At 50.0% G+C, this 18,701-nt stretch overlaps 2 protein-coding genes and 1 long non-coding RNA gene across 12 annotated transcripts in view; 2 read left to right on the top strand and 1 right to left on the bottom strand.

Annotated features, from left to right (window-relative positions):
- SS18L1 (SS18L1 subunit of BAF chromatin remodeling complex) overlaps nt 1-2,911 on the top strand; it is a 37,642-nt gene extending 34,731 nt beyond the window's left edge. For all 4 annotated transcript variants that reach the window (XM_032257124.1, XM_032257125.1, XM_032257126.1 and 1 more), the window contains one exon: nt 24-2,911. In XM_032257124.1, the coding sequence (XP_032113015.1) occupies nt 24-50 (27 nt within the window). In that variant the 3' untranslated portion in view covers nt 51-2,911. The remainder of the gene's footprint in view (nt 1-23) is intronic.
- Nucleotides 2,912-3,376: 465 nt separating this feature from the next.
- On the top strand, nt 3,377-18,101 carry MTG2 (mitochondrial ribosome associated GTPase 2). Of its 7 annotated transcripts, XM_032257113.1 has the most exons (8): nt 3,410-3,462; nt 3,703-3,800; nt 11,780-11,988; nt 13,730-13,877; nt 15,115-15,230; nt 15,927-16,145; nt 16,405-16,543; nt 17,612-18,101. In XM_032257113.1, the coding sequence occupies exons 3-8, from the start codon at nt 11,785-11,787 to the stop codon at nt 18,004-18,006; spliced, it is 1,221 nt and encodes a 406-aa protein (XP_032113004.1). In that variant the 5' UTR covers nt 3,410-3,462; nt 3,703-3,800; nt 11,780-11,784; the 3' UTR covers nt 18,007-18,101. The 7 variants fall into 7 exon arrangements, with proteins under 7 accessions (XP_032113006.1, XP_032113004.1, XP_032113005.1 ...); XM_032257115.1 differs by lacking the exon at nt 3,703-3,800 and having other exon boundaries at nt 3,377-3,462; XM_032257114.1 differs by lacking the exons at nt 3,410-3,462; nt 3,703-3,800 and adding an exon at nt 9,445-9,471.
- Nucleotides 10,150-10,600, bottom strand: LOC116535761. The gene is made up of 3 exons (XR_004262345.1): nt 10,563-10,600; nt 10,348-10,517; nt 10,150-10,271 (listed from the first exon to the last, which is right to left on the bottom strand). It is a non-coding gene; the product is annotated as an uncharacterized LOC116535761 (long non-coding RNA).
- Nucleotides 18,102-18,701: the final 600 nt, after the last annotated feature.

The raw sequence follows: 18,701 nt of genomic DNA, 5'->3' as shown, positions 1-18,701 counted from the left end.
ATCTGTGTCTTGATCTCTTTTAGGGCCAGTATGGAAATTACCAGCAGTAAGGGACACACGGCTGGAGCCCTTGTGGTAGCGTGTTCATCCAGGGGCTGGATGGGCTGGCGGCAGCTCTGGTGAATTGTGACATGTTGGTTACCCTTTCACCCAGTGCCACGTCTGCATGTGAAACGTGCTCATTTCATGCTGGGTATGACGCCGAGCGCGCACCGCTGGCGCGAGACCGCGCTTGGCAGTGTGATACTTTTGGTGCTGTGTATAGTATTGTATGTCGGTACATGGAGAGGTATCCTTTTTTTGTCCCCCTGCCCCCTTCTCAATGTTTCTAGCTACTTTGGGGGTCATTTTGTCATCAGAGCATTTCTGTGTCCAGGGATGGGACGGATCTCAAAGACACCGTAGTCCACCTGTTCCGATCAACAGACCTTAGGTCTCATTTCTCTCCTCATACAGTTGCTGTAACGTGGGTTGTCAATTTTCTTTAACTGGCTACACCACAGCTAGATACACATGCAGCCCCTGGAGAGCAGCCTCTTCCTGTGCCTCGATGGGTGGGTGGGAGGGTGTCTTCTGTGTGTTGGGTCAGTTTCTGTCATGTAACGAAAAGAAGAAACATCTCCCTCGGGAGAAGCCACAGATGGCCACTTCCAGAGCTTGCTCATGGCCTGTCTCTCACCAATTCCGTTTATCCAAAAAGGTACATGTTTTTGTATTAAAAAGTAAACAGGAATCAATGACTGTATTCCAAATAAACATGAATCCCTAAGGGTCCTGGGCATCGCCTGACCCAGGGCGCGCGGTGTTGCTGAAGGAAAGAGGGGCAGCTCTCTGGGAAGTGGGCCGTCAGAGATTACTCTGGCTTTGACCCTTGTTTAGCTGATGGTCATTTCTGGGATTGGAATATTTAATATGCCCAATGGTAAATTGATAGATAATTTAAAATATTGACACCAGATTTTCCAAACAGTTGGCAAGTTGTTTATTTTACATTATTTCTTCCAGGACCTACTTGCTCAGATCTCCAAGCAAGCATTTCTTTTATTTTAGGGATGTCTGAAAGTCACATCCATTAACTTTACTGTGTTCTTTCTAATGAAAAATAAAGGTTTTATATAGTGAAACAAGTAATTTTTACATTTCTAGGATATTAAATCCCATTTCAATTCTGTGTAAACATCAAAGACAGCACACTTGGAAAAGTATGGTCAAAGGAGAAAAATCCTACGCTGCCATTAATAACTCGCGTGGACATTTGATCAACCTTTACTCGGAATAATACTCACATTTGCTATGAATCCTTTTAAAAAAAATCTTTGGATAAATGCTGGTGAATTTCCAAGAACTACCAAGAAAATACAAAAGATATCCAGTGCTTGATATATGAGGCCTACTAATAATGACGTTTCTCTTTAATTGATGTTTCGTTTTAGTTAAAAGTAGTTCTTCATCCAGAGTTAAGTGCTTTAGAATTTACAAGGCACATACGTGTTTTGCTTGAATTAATCCTGACAGCCCCCGTGAGGAAATTTTTTTAGAGATGAAGAACTAAGGCACAGATTAAAGGACTTGGCTGTGCTGAGTACCAGTTCTGTTATAGGACATTGTTCCCTCGTCCGTGAGACAGGTGTCACACAGAATTGGGGATAGCAGTGTTTATTTTGTAGGCATAAGGGCTTTTTAAACCCTTAACACTGGTAAGGGCTTAAAAGTAAATGTATATGTTCATATTACTGAAGAGAGTTCCTAATTGCTAATTGACAGAAGTATTCGCAATTTCAGTTAGGGAGTCTTCTCCCTTGATTTTGTTCTTTTCATGTCAATTTTCATAGAACTAATTTGCAAACTCAATCGGGGACTAAAATTTCCCACTGAAAATGTTAAACATTTTAGATAACTGTGAAAATAGTTTATTTTTATTCCTTGCCAATCTGGGAATATGCCTTTTGTGTGTGTGTGTGTGTATGCGTTTTTTAAGTGCTGTATTAATAATACTTTCTGAAAGGACACTTATCCCAAAATTTCAATCTGAAATGTCTTACATTAAGAATATCTTGAATGTTGTGTATATATTTTAAAAAGCACTTTGCAAAATAAGTTTGTACATTTATTTCCTAATTTATACATGATTTTTGGTGTTAATATATTTAATGATTAATAACAGAATGTTTATTTAATGTGTTGTCCATTTTTATGTAATATTGTGGGGGAAAGTGATGCCAGCAATTCCTTTCATTAACTTATTATATCTTCCGTCATATGAATGTTGGGAAAAGCTTAGGCTAACATGAGTTGTTCGTGAAGTGTGGTTGATGGTGCTTTGTTTTTTTCTGACTACTTCTGTGGAAGGCCAGTAAAGCAGCAAAGGAAGACGTGAAAATTGATGCTCATTCTTCTTCCTATTGTTCCCTGGCATCCAGCAAATTGTTAATTTGAAAAATGATGGCCACAATTTTCAGAAGTGCTGACAAATGTCAGATTGGTACGCAAAAGCTCATCACCCATTAGGGTTTGTTGTTGAATCAACAGTACTTAGCATGTTAAAACAGTACATCAGAACTCAGCCCCAGAGTCTTTATCAATGGGATTAAGGCGGACACATCTCCTAAGATATGAAAAGAAACCTTAATATGCTCATCTGGTTGGAGTCTACGTGAAGCTCTGATTTTGTCAGGGTTTTTCTACTTATAGGGGGCACCCCTTCAACACTGTACAGAGTGGAAGACTTTTCCATTTCCATTAAAAAATGTTTAGCCACTTCATTTCTATTTATCGAACAAGTCAAATTTGTCTGGTTTGTGAGTACAGTACGTTTGAAAAACATCCTGGATATCGGTTAATTTTTTTTCGGTCGGAGTTTGACGTATAAATTGTTTATGGTTTTGGTGTAATCTCTTAATAAACTGGTTCTCCAAATATCATCCTATAAAGTGGGTTTTCATGAAGGTCATGGGATTTTGGTGTGACTTGTTTTGCAAACCCTTATTACCAGACGCGGTAGATTGTCAGCTCGGTCCCAGGGCAGAGTCCCCGAGCGTCCGCGCCGGATTCCCCGCGGCCGGAAGGCGGAGCCGGGGAAGGGCGGGAAGGGCGGCGCCCGGGACTGCCGTGCGGTCCCACTGCCAGCTCTGCGTTGCCCCGTAGCTTCCTCGGGCAAGAGCGGTGTCCTCATCAGGCCCGGGGGGCTTCGCAGACGGCCACAGCGCCGGACGGGACGGAGGGGCTGGGTGGTCCTGGGCACCGGGCCGGGCGGCTGGCCCTGGGCTCCGGCAGCTGAGCGCCCTGCTGCCCTCCCGCTACTCCTCCTGGCGACCGCTCACGGGGACAAGGTCCCCTCCGGGGTCCGCCGGCCCGTCTTCCGCACCTGCGCACTAGGGAAGCGCGGAGGCTGCCGGAGCCTAGAGGCACCGGAAGGGGTCGGCCGCCGGCGGGGCCCCGGAAGTGACGCGCTCTCCCGAGCAGGTGAGTGAGGGCGCGGCGGGCGCGGCGGGCGCGGGGGCGGTCGTGGCCGGGGCGTGGGGAGGGGCCTCGGCCTGGGCCGCGGGGCGCGGGAAGCGGGAAGCGGGAAGCGGGAAGCGGGAAGCGGGAAGCGGGAAGCGGGAGCGGCCCAGCCTAGGAGCCGAGAGGCCTGGAGGGCTGCGGGTCTGCGAACCCGGGCGCTGGGGAGCGGCGCCGTGCTCCCGGTCCTGCCCCGCCCCGCAGAGCCGCGTTTTGGGTCGGAGGTGCTGTCGGCCGCCGCGGTGCTGCTGTCACGGGTGGGTGCGCGTGTGAATTCCGAGAATTTGCCTCGATCCAGGGCTCTAAGCACTGAACGTTTTCCCCTGGAACGCTAAAGTGATGATGGTAGTATACACTCGCGCAGGACAGCATCAGTATGTGCGCACTGGCGTGTTAAAAAGTGTGTTGTGAACGCGCCTCGGGGGACGCGTTTCCAGAGGGTTCACTGTCCGCGGGCGGCCTTTGCCCAGTGAGACGGGGTTGTCCGTTCTGTTCCCGTCTTACGTCCTCGTAGCTGTAGATGCCGAGGACGGTGTTCACACACACCTGTAGGTGGGAATCGGAGGGGCTGGTTGGGCAGTGTCGCTAGAGAAAACCTTTCCTTTGTAAAGGGGGGACCCACTGTGAAAGGGGGACGGGAAAGGAGAAGTCAGTTTTTTTAATCACAAGTTCCTCCTCAGGCAGTTCTGTTTTAGCAGAGAGAACATAGCAAAAGTTGAGAAGCAGAAAATAGATTCCTTTGAAATTATCCTGGCCTTAGTGCCTTGGGAAGTCTGTTTATGCGAACCTCAGTGGGAAGACTCCTGCCGTCAAATGCAGGTGTCACCAACAGCTGGGGGCCAGAGGACACTGTCACTTTGGGCAAGTGACTTAACCTCTCTGACTCTCAGCCTCCTCTGCTTTAGATGGGCATAAAAAATGTAAAGTCAAGAATCAGTGCCGGGCACGGTGTCTCACGCCTGTAATCTCAGCACTTTGGGAGGCCGAGGCAAGTGGATCATCCTGACGTCTAGAGTTCAAGACCAGCCTGGCCAACAGGACGAAATCCTGTCCCTATTAAAAAATCCAAAATTGGTGGGCATGTGTAATCCCGGGTACTCGGGAGGCTGAGGCGGGTGGATCACTTGAACCCGTGAGGCAGAGGTTGCAGTGAGCTGAGATCCTGCCACTGCACTCCAGCTTGGGCAACTAGAGCGAAACTCCGCCCCCCCCCCCAAAAAAAATATATACACACATGTATATTTTTATATAAAAAAATATATATATACACACACACAAATTAGCTGAGCGTGGTGGTGGGTGCCTGTAATCCCAGCTTCTTGGAAGGCTGAGGCACGAGAATTTCTTGAACCCAAGAGGCAAAGGTTGCAGGGAGGTGAGATCATGCCACTGCACTCCAGCCTGAGCAACAGAGTGAGACTCTTGTCTGAAAAAAGCCCTGTCTGTGATGAGGGCAGTGTTCTCATCTGTACTGTCCCATATGGTACCCACTGTCGTCATGTGGCTATGAGCACTTAGACGTGGCCTGAGGGACTGAGTTTCTACATTTTAGGTAATTTTAGCCTAATGGCCCCATGTGGCCTGTGGGTACTATACTGGACAGCTCAAGGACAGCCTTGTTAGAAGGAAAATAAAGACACCGAAGAGCAGCGCAAAACAGTGGAATTTGTTCATCTGGCAAGGGAGAGCCACATCACTCTGCAGGTCTCCAAAGAGAAATTGAAAGGGCAAAAAGGAGGAAGCAGATGAGGCGAGATTCCGAGTTCAGGCCTCCGGTCGCCTCCTCTGTGGTTCACCGCCTTCAGGTTCCATGTCACCTGCGTCAGGAAGCCTGGTTTCCAGAATATCCGGGCTGGGTGGTGTAGCGCTCCAGCAGGCCGAGCCGTGACTGTGCTTGTGTTGATAAGCCCGAGTTGTGTTTTTTCCCCAACCTGTTTTCATGCTCCACCCCGACCCTTCCCATCTGATAGCTCTTGGGTGAGTCTCTTCACCTGTCTGCCTCAGTTTCCCCAACTTTAAAATGAGAATGATGAAGTATTTTCTTCACAGAGTTTTATGAGAACTGAATGAGTTAATCCCTGAAAAATACTTAGAACAGTATTTTGCAAGTAGAGAGGTGGAGGTTTTGAAGGTTTATTGTGAAATTATGTTCAGGTACTTTTTGTGTTTGACACTACCATAAATGGGTGTTTTTCTTCATTTTAATGTACAGTTATTTGCAGCTGAAACTTAAAAATACAACTGATTTTTTTTTTTTTTTTTTTTTTTTGAGATAGAGTCTCGCTCTGTTGCCCAAGCTGTAGTGTAACAGCGGTACAATCTCAGCTCAGCGAGCCTCCAGCTCCCGGGTTCAAGCCTCAGCCTCCTGAGTAGCCAGGACTACAGGCACATGCCACTACACCTGGCTAATTTTTGTATTTTTAGTAGAGACGGGGTTTCACCATTTTGGCCAGGCTGATCTGGAACTCTTGACCTCGTGATCCACCTGCTTCGGCCTCCCAAACTGCTGGGATTACAGTCGTGAGCCACTGCACCTGGCCGGGAGTGTTCTTTTATAACAAATTTAACTTCTTGAGTAGATACAGGGCTATTTTAGATTGTTTATTCTTGTGTTTCTTTAATAAGTTGCATTTTTCAAGAAATGTGTTTATTTTACGTAAGCTGAGTTGTGATTGAATTTGCTGGCGTGAAGTTGTTACTGGTGTTCTCTTGTCGTTTTGCTCTCTGTAAGGTGTGTTGAAGATAACCTTTTAACATTCCTGGCAGTGGAGATTTGCGCTCTCCGGTTTCTGTTAGTAAGCTTGGCTTTTCAGTGAGCCTGCTTTTTGTTACATTTCATTGTTGTCGGCTGTTTCTTTGTTTATTTCCACTCTGTATGATCCCTCCCCTTCTCGCTTCGGCTGACTTTGCTCTTTCTGGTGTCTTGATTTGGAGCCTTAGGTTACTGATTTTAGCTCTTTCTTCTTTACTAAGGTAACCTTTAGAGCTGTAAGTTTCCTTCTAAACACTGCTGCAGCTGCATCTCTTAAATTCTGGTGTTTTGCATTTTCATTGTCATTCAGTTCAAAACATTTTCTAATTTCTCTTTTGATTTCTTCTTTGACCTATGGATTATTTAGAAGAAGGTTGTTTAATTTGCAGATATTTGGGATTTTCCTAGATATTTTCTAGCTATTGACTTTCAGTTTAATTCTGGTTAGAGAATAGACCCTATGGTTGATATTTGAGGGGGATTGGTTGGAGGTTGCTCACGTCCCTGATATAAAATGGAGTATTATTTGCATGTAAGCTGCACGCATCCTTCATATACTGTTTTCCCCCCAGTCAGGAGCTCTGTCACCCAGGCTGGAGTGCAGTGGTGTGATCATGGCTCACTGCAGCCTCCAACTCCTGGGCGTCAGTGATCCTCCCACCTTAACCTCCTAAGTAGCTGGTATTATAGGTGTGCACCACCATGCCCAGCTAATTTTCTTTCTTTCTTTTTTTGTTTTTTTTGGTAGAGACAAGGTCTCACTATTTTACCTAGGCTGTTCTCAAATTCCTGGCCTCAAGTGATCCTCCCACCTTGGCCTCCCAAATAGCTGGGATTACGGATATAAGCCACTGCACCCAGCCTTTCTGTATATATTAAATAATCTCTAGATTATTTATACTACAATGTAATATAAATGCTGTGGATATAGTTGGTGTACTTTATTTTTTTAATTTAAAAAAATTGTTACTGTTTTTTGTTTTTCGCATACTCTCTACCGGAGGCTTGTTGACTCCACAGATACAGAGGGCTGACCGTGCATGGCTTCTTTTCAGTGTATTGAGACTTCTTTTGTGACGCATCTTACGCTCTGTTTTGGTGAATGTTCCACATGCACCGGAAGATAGTGCATATTTTACAGTTGTTGGATGTACTGCTATATAAATGTCAACCTGGTAAATATTTTGATAGTATTGTTTAGATTTCATGTCTTTACTGTTTTTATGTTTCTATTTTTAGACAAAGGGTCTCAGGGCAGTTGTGGTGGCTCATGCTTGTAATCTCAGCACTTTGGGAGGCCAAGACAGAAAGATCACTTGGGCCCAGGAATTTGAAACCAGCCTAGGTAACGGGGAGACCCCATCTCTGCAAAAAACTTTAAAAACATTTGTCGAGCACAGTGGCACTTACCTGTAGTCCCAGCTACTCAGGAGGCTGAGGCAAGAGGATCGCTTTAATACAGGAGGTCAAGCCTGTAATGAGCTGTGATTACATCACTGCACTCCAGTTGGAGTGACAGAGTGACACCCTGTCTCAAAAAAAAAAAAGATAGGGTCTCATTCTCTCGTTCTGTTGCTCAGGCTGGAATGCAGCTTTGACTTCATGGGCTCAAGCGATCCTCCCGCCTTACCTCCCAAGTAGCTAGGACCACAGGGGTGCACCACCAAGCCCAGCTAATTTTTTTTCTTTTGGTAGAAATGAGGGCCATGCTGTTTTGCCCAGGCTGGTCTCAAACTCGTGGCTTCAAGAGATCCTCCCACCTTGGCCTCCCACAGTGCTGAGATTACAGCCAGCAACCAGCTGGCTCTTTTTAACCCACCTTGTCAACCTCTGCCCTTCACTTCGAATCTGTGAACATACCATTTAATGAAACTACTTACACGGTTGGATTTAGGTGCACTTTTAGTATTGCTTCCTATGTGTCCCCTCGATTTTTTGTTCTTTTGTTCTTTTTCTTCTGAATTTTTGGGGTAGTTCTTAGCATTTCACGTATCTGTTGGCTTTTTGGATCTGTGTCTTTGTATTGTGTGTTAGTAATTGCTTGGGAGCTTCCAGTCTGTGCACCTAGCCTTCACTGTCTGCTTAGAGTTAATGCTGTGCCCATCCCAGAAACAGGGGACCTTGCTGTCATCTGGGTCCCTTTAATCCCCTGCTGACCTTTTCATTGTGCCGTCACGTGTATTACCTCTGTGAGCAATGGAAGCCCACTAAACAGTGTTCTTTTGTCTGCAGTCATACATATTTAAGAACTCTTAAGAGGAAAACAGTGGCATTTGGTATTTACCGTTTCTGCTGCTCTGCCTTCCCTCCTCAAGATCCAGGCTTCCCTCCGGTATCATTTTCCTTCAACCTGAGGAACTTTCTTGGGCATTCCTTATACAGCAGGGATATTAGTGGTAAACTGTCTTGTTTTCTACCACCTGAGATTCTTTATTTCACCTTCCTTTCTGAAAGATACTTTCCCTAGGTATAGAAGGCCTCAGCACCTTTTTTCTTCACGCACTTGAAAATATCACTACCTGCCGGTTAAAAGCAGTGTGGATCCTGGCCTGCATCCCGGAAGATAAGAAGGGTGCTCTTGGGAAACCGCGGAGCCCCGAGCGCCACCTGGCACTCAGCGGCAGTGCACCAGCGGTGGCCACACAGGCGTGGCGGCCACACAGGCACAGCTGCCGGGGACACTGGGAAGAAAGCCCGCGGGAATGCCTTTGCACCTTGTCCACAAATCTAAACTCATCTCAAAATCAGCCGTCCTTTAAAATATATTCACAGGAAGAGTAACCAGGGGAGGTGTCCTACGGAGAGGTGGCCCAGCATGGTAGTGCGGTCAGTCGGGGAACGAGAGCACCTGTGTGGAGCAGGGAGGTGGCGCTGAGGGCGGGTCACAGTAGGGCTTGAGCGGCTCCACACGTGTCTTAAAGAGCATGGAAGCCCAGTTTCTTTTTTTTTTTTTTTTTTTTTGAGACGGAGTTTCGCTCTTGTTACCCAGGCTGGAGTGCAATGGCGCGATCTCGGCTCACCGCAACCTCCGCCTCCTGGGTTCAGGCAATTATCCTGCCTCAGCCTCCTGAGCAGCTGGGACTACAGGCACGCGCCACCATGCCCAGCTAATTTTTTGTATTTTTAGAAGAGACGGGGTTTCACCATGTTGACCAGGATGGTCTTGATCTCTTGACCTCGTGATCCACCCGCCTCGGCCTCCCAAAGTGCTGGGATTACAGGCGTGAGCCACCGCGCCCGGCCAGAAGCCCAGTTTCTTATAGGCAGAGAATGGAGTGACCAAGACCACAGGAGAAAATTAGAATGATCCCAGAGTGCTGAACTGGGATCAAGGACGTCCTGCTCGTAGCTGGCCTGCCGCCTCCCAGGTGTCAGGGGCGATCCAGAGTCAGGAGAGGCTGAGGAACCTTCTAGCCCAGAGAGCCGGCGGAGGCACGGCAGCTGCAGGCAGCAGGGACTGGGATGCAGACTCTCCTGCGGGAGGGGGGGGCTCCTGTGGGGGCGCCTGAGGAGGGGCTGTTGGTCATGGCCGGTCTCGGGGAAACACACATGGAATGTTCCGGGTGCAGAGAAGTCTGGTCAGTGACTGACTCAGTGATGAGGAGAAAGTTCTTTGTATTCTTCCAACTTTTCTGTAACTGTGATTGCCTCAGAATTAAGGCGAAATAGCCAAGGACCCCACAGAGGAGTGACACCCCGCCTGAAAGGAGGTGACCCCTTTTCGGAGGAGTGAGGCTGTGGAGAGGGAGGCATCCAAGCTGTCTCAAAGAAGGAGGCAGGCAGTGTCCCCTCGTGTTCCCACACGGGCCTCGTGGCCAGTTTTCAGCTGAGTACCAGGGGCCCTTTCTGTACATGCCTCTCATACTCAGGATGGGGAGCGCTTTGTGAGGTTCTTCCTATGGGACCCGCTGAAGAATGGGGGGCTTGGGGAGCAGGCAGTGTTTGTGCTCGTGGTGAAGGGAGAAGGGCTGTCCTCTGCTAGAAGGCAGGGTCGCCAGCTTCCTCACTGTGCCCTTGGCACCTGCAGGGTCACCAGCTTCCTCACTGTGCCCTTGGCACCTGCAGGGTCACCAGCTTCCTCACTGTGCCCTTGGCACCTGCAGGGTCACCAGCTGCCATGAGCGGCTGAATGCACACGTGACCACTGAAATAAGGCTCCGAGAGTGACAGCAGCTGTGCCAGCCCTGTCGCTGTGCAGATCTGTTCCCACCAACACCACCGTCAGGCACCAAAAGCATGGGTTTTCCACACCAACAATTCACCAGTCCTCTCCAGACACCACCGGGCACCCGATAACCAGTCCCTTCCAAACACCACCAGGCACCCGATAATTCACTTCAGTCTGACCCTGCCGTGGTTATCACAGACCCCAGGGTTAGGGGCTCAGTCACACCAAACCACCTCCCATTTCAGATGCTAATTGCAGGGCACCCACACTTCTGTCCATCTTGGCTATACATTGGGGGCTCCTGCAACCCCTTCAGGTTTGATAATTTGCTGTAGTGGCTCACAGAACTAAGGAAGGCAGTTGGTTTGCATTGCCAGTTTACTATAGAGGATGCCACAGGAGGCAGAGGTGGGCAGCTGGGTGAGGAGAGGCACAGCGAGGCCTGGAGGTCCTGGGCACAGGAGTCTGTGTCCCTGGGAAGTTGTGTGTCTGCCCTCACAGCACAGGATGTGTTCACCAAACCGAAAGCTTTCCAGGACCTCTAGCTGAAGGATTTCCATGGAGGCCTCATCATGGAGACGTGATCACTTATGAACTCGGCCTCCAGCCCCTGTCTCCTTTTTGGAGGGTGGGGGTGGGGCTGAAAGGTCCAGGCTTCTCATTGTGTTTCGGTCTTTATGATGACCAGCCAAGTGTCTGCTTCTCATTCTCTCAGTGTGACCGCGAGGGCCACTGTTGTCTAGCTGTGTGGATCAGCTCAGCCCATCCTCACCCCCAGCCCTGTCCTTACAGCTCCCCATCCTAAGTACGAGTGTCCTTACAGCTGAGGAGGCTGAGGCCACACAGGCGCGTGGCTATCCCTGAGACTTGGTTTCCAGAGCCTGGATGCTTAGCTGCTATGACCCATGTTTAATGTTTTTGTTGTGTTCCAGTTTAACAACTTTAAAATTGCACAAGATTACCCACTTAATAATATTTGAATAAATGGGTGTCTTTATTTTCAAGAAATTTTGACTTGCAGTTCAGATTTCCTTTTTAATATTTTTGTTGAGCAGATACTTGATATTCCATAAGAGGGCGTGTCTAGCGTGGTGGGTGATTTACTGTTTTAAATCCTTTGTCTAGCGTGGTGGGTGATTTACTGTTTTAAACCCTTTGTACAGAAAGCCTGCTCTCGAGTCACAGATCGGCTGACTGGGTCAGGGCAGAGAGGGTGAGTGCCCAGCGAAGTCGGATTTGTCAGTTCACTTGTTTGTTTCAGAAACAGGCATTGAGACCTACTGGTGGGGCCCTCCTCTTTAGTTTCTGTTTCATGCCAGGATTCAACCAAGTATCTCATTTTGCCAATCTGACTTCCGTAGGGGCCATGACACCTGCAAGGCTTTTCTCAGCAAGATCGAGGACCATGTTTGAGGGCGTGGGGCACTGGGCCTTGTCCATGCAGGCTGGCCTTAAGCCCAGCCAGCTACTGCCACGGCAGGTTTCTCCCAGGCTGCTCTCGGTCGGCCGTGCGGACCACGCCAAGCATCAGGAGCTCCCGGGGAAGAAGCCACTCTCTGAGAAGAAGCTGGTGAGACTTCTGAAGTTAGGGGCCCCAAGTCTGCATGTGGGAGTACAGCAGCTTGCCTGTCTACTCCCCAGAAAGCACGGGGTGTGGTTTTGGGTCCTCTTGATCTCATCTCTGTTGATGTTAGTTAATGATGTTACTGATGGGGGCACATGGAGCTTCTTGAAAATGGTGGGGTGAAATGCGGCCTGTGTGCCAAGTCCCACACTCAGCAAATCCCAGCAGGCTGGGAGAGATGCTGGGTGCTTGGAGAGCCGTGGTATAGGCTGCTCATTTTACCATGATCCTGGGTATCTTACATGTATATTACATATATCCTTTAATATATGTGGCTATTTCTTAATTTAAAACCCATCAAGGGGCCAGGCGCGGTGGCTCATGCCTGTATTCTCAACCCTTTGGGAAGCTGAGGCAGGCGGATCACTTGAGGTCAGGAGTTCGAGACCAGCCTGGCCAACATGGTGAAACCCCATCTCTACTAAAAATTAATAAGTAAATAAAATAAATGGAGGAAATAGACTTTCTGTTTCATGGTTCTTTAAGCCTTACAAGTTTTTCTTGTTCTGTTTACCAAAACCTCCTATTTGAAACATGATTCTCTCTCATAAATTCAAGAAAATACAAGTTTATGACTTACTTCATTCCTCCTGAATGGAGGGGCTACAGATAAGCATCACTGGGGCAAACAGCACTTCGGGGGAAAAGCCGCCGTGGCAGGAAGTGTGCTCACATAGCGGAAGTGTCCGCACAGGCCTGCCTCATCCCCAGAAGAGAAGGCCAGTCTAGGTGTGGCTCTCCCTGTCTGGTGGACATTACACGTTGAGATTTGGAAATAGCAGTTCATGGTTTTTCCACACGGTGGTGCCAAAGAATCTTAAAATGTTTGTGTATTTTCTTTTAAAAGAAAAAAAGAAGACGCATTTGAGGAGTATTGGATGGGAGTGCAGAAGCAGCAGGCCTGGGTGGCTGTTGGGCGTGGTGCGTCTGTCCGTGTACGTGGCAGAAGCCCGGTGCCCACCCCAGGGTGTGGTGCGGCTGCAGCATCCTGGGCCAAGGGAGCTGACCCTTCTGTGGTCGGAGCTGACCCTTCTGTGGTCGGAGCTGCTGTGTAGTGAACAGTAACCTGATTAGTTCTCTCTTCGACCAGACTGCACCTGCCTCAGTGACCTCGCAATCAGCTTTCCCTCCAGCAAGGGGCTCTGTTTGCATCACTAGGTTTTTACAGTGAACCTTGTTTGCTTCAGGCCCCAGAGAACACTGTTCAGAGTCGAAAGCCTGGCAATTGTGCAGGAACGGCTGTAACTCCATTTCCCTATCACAGCCTGGGAAATTAGAACTTTCTGAGAGTAAGGTTCTACTATTTCAGGAATGGTTTTTTTGGAATGGAAAGACACATTATTTAATGAATATTTCGTAAACAAGATGTGGGTGTTTTAGGTTAGAAATGCTGGGTTTCGGTTTGTTTTTAAATTAGTCTCACCCAGAATAAGAAATGCTGAATTTTGAAGTGTGGGTCCATACAGAATACTTAGGTCTGCATCGTGGATTTACCTCTGTCTACAGATGCTGCTGACTTATGGGAGCTGTTTTATCTTTGAATTTTAGAAGAGATTAGCCATGTTAGTGTCATTAACCTCGAATTTTAATAGGCTGTCCCAGATAGAAGCACATCTCAAATGGATGCGTGGTCTCTTGAAGGGCCCTCAAGTGCCGAGGTGACGTGGGATGCTTGTGCTCTCTGCAGAAAAGGTATTTTGTGGACTGTCGGAGAGTGCTTGTCTGTGGAGGAAACGGAGGCGCCGGGGCAAGCTGCTTCCACAGTGAGCCCCGCAAGGAGTTTGGAGGCCCCGATGGAGGGGACGGAGGCAACGGCGGGCATGTCATTCTGAGAGGCAGGTGCCCTGGGGTGGCACGGGCGGAGGTGGGGAGGGGCCCTGAGTCTGCATGTGCATTTGAACTAAAAACCTGATGTATGGGCAGGTGCAGTGGCCCATGCCTCTGATCCCAGCACTTTGGGAGGCCAAGGCAGGGGGATCACTTGAGCCCAGAAGTTCAAGACCAGCCTGGGCAAAAAAAATAATTATTTTTTTGGTCTCAAGATCTGTGGATCTACAAAAAATTTTTGAAAAAATTAGCCAGACATGGTGGCGTGTGCCTGTGGTCCCAGCGGCTCCAGGAGAATTGCCTGAGCCCAGGAGTTCAAGGCTGCAGTGAGTCTTGATCATACCCCGGCACTCCAGTGTGGGTGACAGCGTGATACCCTGTCTCTAAAAAAATAAAAATAAAATGTTTAAAACCCAGCTAGGTGCAGTGGCTCATGCCTGTAATCCCAGTATTTGGGGAGGCTGAGGATCACTTGAGCCCAGGAGTTTGAGACAAGCCTAGGCAACACAGTGATACCCTGTCTCTTAAAAAAAAATAACCAGATGTGGTGGCACACACCTATAGTCCCAGCTACTCGCGGTTGAGGCCCGGAGATCGCTTGAGCCCAGCAGGCTGAGGCTGCAGCGAGCTCCCATGGTGCCGCCGCACTCCATCCTGGCCGACGGGGAGACCTTGCCCTAAGAAAACCAAAAGCCCTGATGTATGGATGTCATTTTTATAAAATACACGGATGTTCATAAACAGCACACGCAAAAAAGCAGCTTCCAGCATGTTTTGTCTTGTTTTTTAATTTCAGGAGCACAGAGTGTTTCCTGTCAAGGCACCTGACGTGCTGGCCGCGTGAAAGCAGAGCCTGTGCGGCAGCCCGGCGGGTGCTGCCGGGTGCTGCCAGCGGGTGCTGCCGCCGGGTGCTGCCGGGTGCTGCCGCCGGGTGCTGCCGGGTGCTGGTGTCATTCCCACTCACTCGGCACAAACGCAGCAGCGAGCTGGGAGCAAGGCGTTCACAACAGTCATAGAATGTAGCTACTTTAAAAAATGAGTAATTTTAAAATGTTCAGAAATGACAGCACTTTTGGAAGCAAAATAAGTTCACTTTCAAAAAGCCATGCTGCTGTTTTTGTGACTTTTGCTGCAGCCTCACTCCATGCTTCCATACGCATTTTTAAGTTCTGAAAAGGGACACAGAGATGTCAGCAGTAGGCCATGGCTGTCTTAAAGGGGCTGAGACTCTTGTTCTCACTTTAGTTGATCAGCGAGTCAAGTCCCTGTCATCGGTCCTGTCGAGGTACCAGGGTTTCAATGGAGAAGACGGCGGCAGGAAAAACTGCTTCGGGCGCAGTGGCGCCGCCCTCTATATCCAGGTGAGCCGAGGCTGCCGGAGCTGGCCCTGTCCCTGTGTCCCTGTGGTTCCGGATCATTCAGCTCCTGGGGCCACCCAGGAGACCCCTGTGACTTGATGCCCACAGCCAGGAAACAGCGCAGTGCAAATGGAAGCTGCAAACAACAGGAAAGCTGCCCCGTCCCCAAAGCAAAGCCCAGACAGGTGCTTGTACCAGGGTCACGCGATGTGCATGTCACCTAGTGAAAAGCTCATGAAATGATTCTCTTAGAAATCTGGAGCCCACAGCATCCACACTCGCTCCGTCTCTGGCACCACGAGCCGCCCTCCGACCGAGGAGCCCGCTGCCACCCAGCGGGCCCAGTGTCTCCTTCCTTGCCAGTGTAGCTCACTCTTCTCTTAGATTAGCCGTTTTGTTCCCGTTGCTTCTGTTCACCCTAATGTTTTGGAAACACTATTTGGAAAAGCCCTTTGTGCACTCAGAAGGGCGTGTACCGAGCCCGTGAAATCCCTGGAGCACTGGGACCTTTTTCTTGCATTCCAGGGCTGTCAGCGGAGGTGAGTGGGGTGGGGCTGCGCCATCCCGTTCCTAATCTGGCAGCCACCGCGGGCACCGTCCGCTCTTGTCTTCTTCCCTTAGCGCTTGCTTCAGGAGAGTTACGGTCGCCTTTCCACACTGCTCATACGGCTCAGCTGATGAGCGCCTGCTGTTTCCCAGGTCCCCGTGGGCACGCTGGTGAAGGAGGGAAACCGAGTTGTGGCTGACCTGGCTCACCTGGGCGACCAGTACATCGCCGCACTGGGCGGGGCCGGAGGGAAAGGCAACCGCTTCTTCCTGGCCAACGACAACCGTGCCCCTGTGACCTGTACCCCTGGACAGCCAGGACAGCAGCGAGTTCTCCACCTGGAGCTGAAGACGGTGGCCCACGCCGGGATGGTAAGTGTCCCCTCCGTCAATAGCATCTGTACACATTGAACTCTAGAAAATCCCTGTTCTCCGTGGGGTTTTGCCAGCAGCCAAGAAGCAAACAGCTTTGGGACTCACCGTTTTCCCATGAGTGCAGGGAGGGCTTGGTCGCAAGCATGAGCCCTTGTGAATCCCGCAGTCCTGAAATCCTCCCACCAATCGAGTTAGTTACAGACCGTGCTAACAGGTGCTGCCGAGGGCCATGCCACGCCTTCCCTCTCTCCCCCAGGTGGGATTCCCCAACGCCGGGAAATCCTCGCTTCTCCGGGCCCTTTCAAACGCCAGACCTGCCGTGGCCGCCTACCCATTTACCACCCTGAAGCCCCACGTCGGGATCGTCCACTACGAAGGCCACCAACAAATAGCAGGTAGGATTCCAGAAATCTCTCACAGGTTAGACTTACATGTAGCTCTTAAATTTAGCTTTCCGTTTAAAATGTAGCATAGTTTTTCCTGATTTAAACAATTTTTTTTTTTTGGAATGAAGTCTCACTCTGTCACCCAGGCTGGAGTACAGTGGCTTGATCTCAGCTCGCTGCAGCCTCCGCCTCCTGTGTTCAAGCGATTCTCCTGCCCCAGCCTCCTGAGTAGTTAGGATTACAGGCATGTGCCATCACGCCCAGTTAATTTTTTTGTATTTTTAGTAGAGACAGGGTTTCACTACGTTGGCCAGGCTGGTCCCCAACTCCTGATCTCAAGCGATCTGCCCACCTCAGCCTCCCAAAATGCTGGGATTACAAGCATGAGCCACCGGGCCTGGCTTTAATTTATACAATTTTAATCAGCCTGTTCTCTATGAAAATTAGGTTCCCACCCCATCCCCCCGGGAGTCTGTCAGTTACAGTTTAGAAACTTGAGCTGAAATTTCAGCCTGAGGACGTTATTTCTTCCCACTCCATTTGTCCTTTGCTTTCATCTGTGGAGGCTCAGCACCGTCACAACCTGTGGCTTAAAAGCGTTCCTTGTGCCGTTTGAAAGAATAAAACTTTTTCCCGGAAAACAATGTACCCATTAAAAATAGTAAGCCTGCTGGTGAGGTTATTCGTACGCACTTTATATCTGCAGAGTACTCTCTATAATTTCTATCCATAATCAAAGTATTAGTAGAGTGTAGGAAGCCATTTTCCTTTTTTTGAATCCCATTTGAAGCCGGAAGGATAGAAGGTGTTAAGTGTCCCCTGCTAGACAGATCCGTCACCATGCCGGTCTCCCGGTTATCACAGGGTGTTCCGTTCCTTGGCTGGCAGTTAGTCCAGTGAAGCACCCGGTGATCAGATGGCTTTAGTTCAAGCCATTCCTTGAAAGGAAAGTGTTAGAACTCAGGAAATCCAGCCTCCGCAGTGGGCTCCAGGCCTTCCCTCCCAGACTCAAGGTGGAAGGTGCGCTTGGTGCTGGGTGGGACCAGTGGTGACCCCGTGTGCCCGTCTTCCCTGCAGTGGCCGACATCCCTGGCCTCATACGAGGCGCCCACCAGAACAGGGGCCTGGGGTCTGCCTTCCTCAGGCACATTGAGCGCTGCCGCTTTCTCTTGTTCGTGGTGGATCTTTCCCTGTCTGAGCCGTGGACTCAAGTGGACGATTTAAAATACGAACTGGAGATGTATGAAGAGGGCCTGTCTGAGAGGCCCCACGCAATCATCGCAAATAAGATTGACCTCCCTGAAGCCCGAGCCAATCTGTCCCAGCTCCGGGATCACTTGGGGCAGGAGGTCATCGCACTGTCGGCGGTGACCGGTGAGAACCTGGAGCAGCTGCTGCTGCACCTGAAGGTGCTGTATGACGCCTACCTGGAGGCCGAGCGGGGCCGGGGCCGCGAGCCACTCAAGTGGTAGCTGTGGCAGAGCGGGTGACTTCTGGGCCGCTGGCCGAGCACACGTGGGTGTGAACTCGGTGGCTTCGAATGCATCAAGAAAGTGCATTGTGGACACAGCAGAATTGTGGTGCTTTTAGCTCTCAGCGGCCCCACCCGCCGGCCTGGGATGCCCTCAGGTAGGGGAGCATTCTGTGTCCCCGCCCCCCGGATTGCCTGCACCTGTCAGCAGGCGCCGACTGATAGCCAGCTGACTCATCTGTGCTGATTAACACCCCTAATGAGGTGTTGGGGTGCCCACGCCGCAGTGGCCCTGCTGCTGACCCGGGTCTCCGCAGCGCATGCATGGACTCTCGGGTGAGCTCAGCAGAACCGCACAGCCAGACCCCCGGTCAGCGGTGCAGAGCGGCCTTCTCAGCACGGGGCCCCTCCGGCCTCCACGGCCTGCTGCAGAGGGAGACCTCTGGATCCACACTGGGGTTGGGTACGCCCCACTGTCCACAGTCCTACGGAGCCACAAGGCACTGCTGCACCAGTGGTGGGGACGAGGACGTGAGTCCAGGCAGAGCGGCGAGGACAGCTGTGTGCTTTTCTCCAGCGCCAGCCGTCTGAGAAGGGCAGTGAGGGCCAGCTCCTTCCTGTCCTTCAGAACGCTGCCATGTGCTGGCTGGGAGCCAGGCGCCGGGAAGCCTCAGGCTTCACGACTGAATGCACCCA

The sequence above is a fragment of the Sapajus apella genome, unplaced genomic scaffold (assembly GCF_009761245.1).
Source record: "Sapajus apella isolate SASKATOON/1434 unplaced genomic scaffold, GSC_monkey_1.0 scaffold96, whole genome shotgun sequence".
In the NCBI taxonomy this organism is placed as follows: Eukaryota; Metazoa; Chordata; class Mammalia; order Primates; family Cebidae; genus Sapajus; species Sapajus apella.
This window is presented reverse-complemented; position numbering and strand designations above follow the sequence as displayed.

Coding starts and splice junctions, on each gene's coding strand:
- MTG2 (XM_032257111.1), top strand. CDS start 11,731: ATGCCAGGATTCAACCAAGTATCTCATTTTGCCAATCTGACTTCCGTA. Junction 13,878..15,114: donor CGGGCATGTCATTCTGAGAG/GCAGGTGCCCTG, acceptor TTCTCACTTTAG/TTGATCAGCGAGTCAAGTCC. Junction 16,544..17,611: donor AGGCCACCAACAAATAGCAG/GTAGGATTCCAG, acceptor TCTTCCCTGCAG/TGGCCGACATCCCTGGCCTC.